The sequence below is a fragment of the Echinops telfairi genome, unplaced genomic scaffold, assembly GCF_000313985.2.
Source record: "Echinops telfairi isolate 266 unplaced genomic scaffold, ASM31398v2 ScPeMD7_23;HRSCAF=83, whole genome shotgun sequence".
NCBI lineage: Eukaryota > Metazoa > Chordata > Mammalia > Afrosoricida > Tenrecidae > Echinops > Echinops telfairi.
The window spans coordinates 64,988,576-64,991,163 of NW_022103920.1; the positions used below are offsets into that span (position 1 = coordinate 64,988,576).

Genomic DNA, 2,588 nt, shown 5'->3' on the forward strand with positions numbered 1-2,588 from the left:
CTTCAGGAAGCACCTTTATGGTAATTCTACTGAACCGAGATCGGAAGAGCGTCGTGTAGGGTCGGTGATGTAAGTCCCAGGGATTAACTGCTAAAAAAAAAAAAAAAAAAAGTAGCAATTTGATTTGCGACTTTCCTAATGATTAAGATAAGATTTGCCTGAAAAGAGCCTTTCTAATCATTCTTCAGGAAGCACCTTTATGGTAATTCTACTGAAAATGTTAAGCAACTCTTTCTTTCTCGAAAAACTCAAAAAGTAAAGTAGGGAAACTTAGAAACTTTAACTTGAAAATGAGAAACTAAGCCTTGAAGAGGATTCTGACCAGGCACACACTCCAGCTGTCCAGACATGAAGACATACTCCAAGGTGCCCTCCGTCCTACCACCTTGGTCAACAGCTAAGTGATGGCAGAAGCAGAGAAAAGAGGCATCTATTACAGAGTGTTAATACCAGAAACGTTAAATTCATAAATACAAATGCTTGGAATATAAATATCAGGTCATTCTTCAGGATGTGCATGCAAAACCATAAATAAGTAAGTAAATGGAAATATGAACAGAAATTGAGAATTAAATGGAAATTTGTAAAAATGACCAGAGGCCCCCAAATATTGGTAGAAAGTTTATCATTGGCAGTCCATCCTTCTGCCTGTTTTGTCTACAGTGTTTTCCCAGCTAAAGTTCCTACACCAAAGTCCCACACTGAGACAGAAGCATCTCCCTTCCTTTCACTACATTCTAGTCTTGATGCTCTGGCCCCGTAAAGATTACAGCCTAACAAACCTGATGGGGCAGTTCCACTTGGGGGTCAGTGGCAATCAATCCAATGGCATACAACCACAAAATCCCACCCAGTCCAGATGCAGCGCCTGCATCGTAACCAGCTTTGGAAAAGCAGCGTAAAGGAAAGAGAAGAGCACTCTTTTTAGGGTACTCCACTCTCCACTCTTTCAGGTGAGGGACTGCCTTCTCCATTGGGCCTGTTGCCTGAATGGAGCTATCCTCTTGGTAGAATGAGGCAAGAAGGAAAACAAAACAAAACACTCTCAGAGAATAGTCAACGGGGCTACTAAGGGAAATTAAATCCCTCAGCCATTTAGTTATTACTCTATAAGCTCATTACATTTTTACACATGCAAAATTTCTTTTGAAGTTTGTCGTTTGATATAGAGATGACTCAGGCTTGGTTGAGTGGAAAAGGATTGAGATTAAATTTCTTCTTTTAATTCACTGTATATTTGAAAATGCAAACACACTGTTTTTCAGGATAAAAAACTAAAAAACGATTTGCTTGATGGATCATGGGTTTAAAAGAATTTAAAAACACTGAAGGTAGCAAAGTGCTATTAGCTCTGGAGTGCCCATGAAATGAGTCTGAGTTGTGTTTTATTGTAGACTACAAGTTATTGTAGAGCTATTCTATATAAAATTCACTTATCACACTTCACCTCAATGTTAGAAGATGTACATAAAATGGTAATAAAAATGTTTCAATGCTTGTGGCATTAAAAAGCCCTCCACTTCTCAGGATAGCATTTTTCCATAAATACATTTATTAGAAAGCTTTAAAAAACAAAAACAACAACCAGACTCACGGCCCTCAAGTTGATTGCAACGCCTTGTGCACCTTTTGGACACAGCAGTGGAACGGCTCCTGTGGGTTTCTGAGAGCTAACGTCTTCACAGGAACACAGAGCCTCCTCTTTCTCCCAGGGAGAAGGCAGTGGGTTTGACTCGCTGATGTGGTTAGCATCTCAGTGTGTGGAGGGTAATAGTTTGTGACATGGTTGGCTCTTAGTTTTCACATGACATTTAGTAGGGATACTGAACTTGATGACATCGGACCCCTGGGGGCAAAGTGGTTACAATCCCCAGGGCCAGGAGTTCGAACCATCGCTGCTCCTCGGGAGAAAGACAGGGCTTTCTACTTACACAAACAGTGACAGTCTCAGAAACTCACAGATGGTTCTACCCTGTCCTAATAGGGTCACGATGAGTTGGCACGGACTCAATGGCAGTGAGTTTTGAGGTACAGAACACTGGATAAAGGCAAAGTGCAGAACTGTGTCGCTCATGTGACACCTGACCTTGCACTCAACAGACATTTTACTGAGCATGTGGCATGTTCTCCTCCTTGCAGCGGACTCTCAATTTTGAAAGACTATGAATCACTTACCATTTGCGTCCTGACATGCTTTTTCCTTCTTCTTTTTTTACTGCTGATGATTTGGGGAGAAGGGGCAGGGAAAAAGCATGAGAGGATAAGTTATATTACAACCTGAAATAAAACAAATGTTTAATAGTTACACACTATACTAAGTTATACATTAATTTTCCACTTTTATAAAATGATTAAAGCTAAGCTACTTCTAGTTGCATTTCAGCAGCCAAATGCTATTTTATTATACGGCACAGGGTGTAAAAAGTAGTTGAGCCAGATAACCAAAATGAATCCAAATTAAACTAATTGCTGTTGAGTTGTCTCCTACTCTTTGGTGACCATCACAGAACTGCTCCACAGGGCTTCCAAGACTGTCAGTATTGATGGGAGCAGACGGCCACCTCTTTCTCCTGAGAGCCGCTGGGGGG

The 2,588-nt window shown here is 40.8% G+C and overlaps 1 protein-coding gene across 3 annotated transcripts in view; it reads right to left on the reverse strand.

Annotated features, from left to right (window-relative positions):
• ICA1 (islet cell autoantigen 1) overlaps positions 1–2,231 on the reverse strand; it is a 128,056-nt gene extending 125,825 nt beyond the window's left edge. The window contains exon 1 of one of the 3 annotated variants that reach the window (XM_030885168.2): positions 2,176–2,231. In XM_030885168.2, coding sequence (XP_030741028.1) covers positions 2,176–2,192 — 17 coding nt within the window. In that variant the 5' untranslated portion in view covers positions 2,193–2,231. The remainder of the gene's footprint in view (positions 1–2,175) is intronic. The other 2 variants (XM_045288624.1, XM_030885169.2) reach the window with 2 other exon arrangements.
• Between the last annotated feature and the right edge of the window lie 357 nt (positions 2,232–2,588).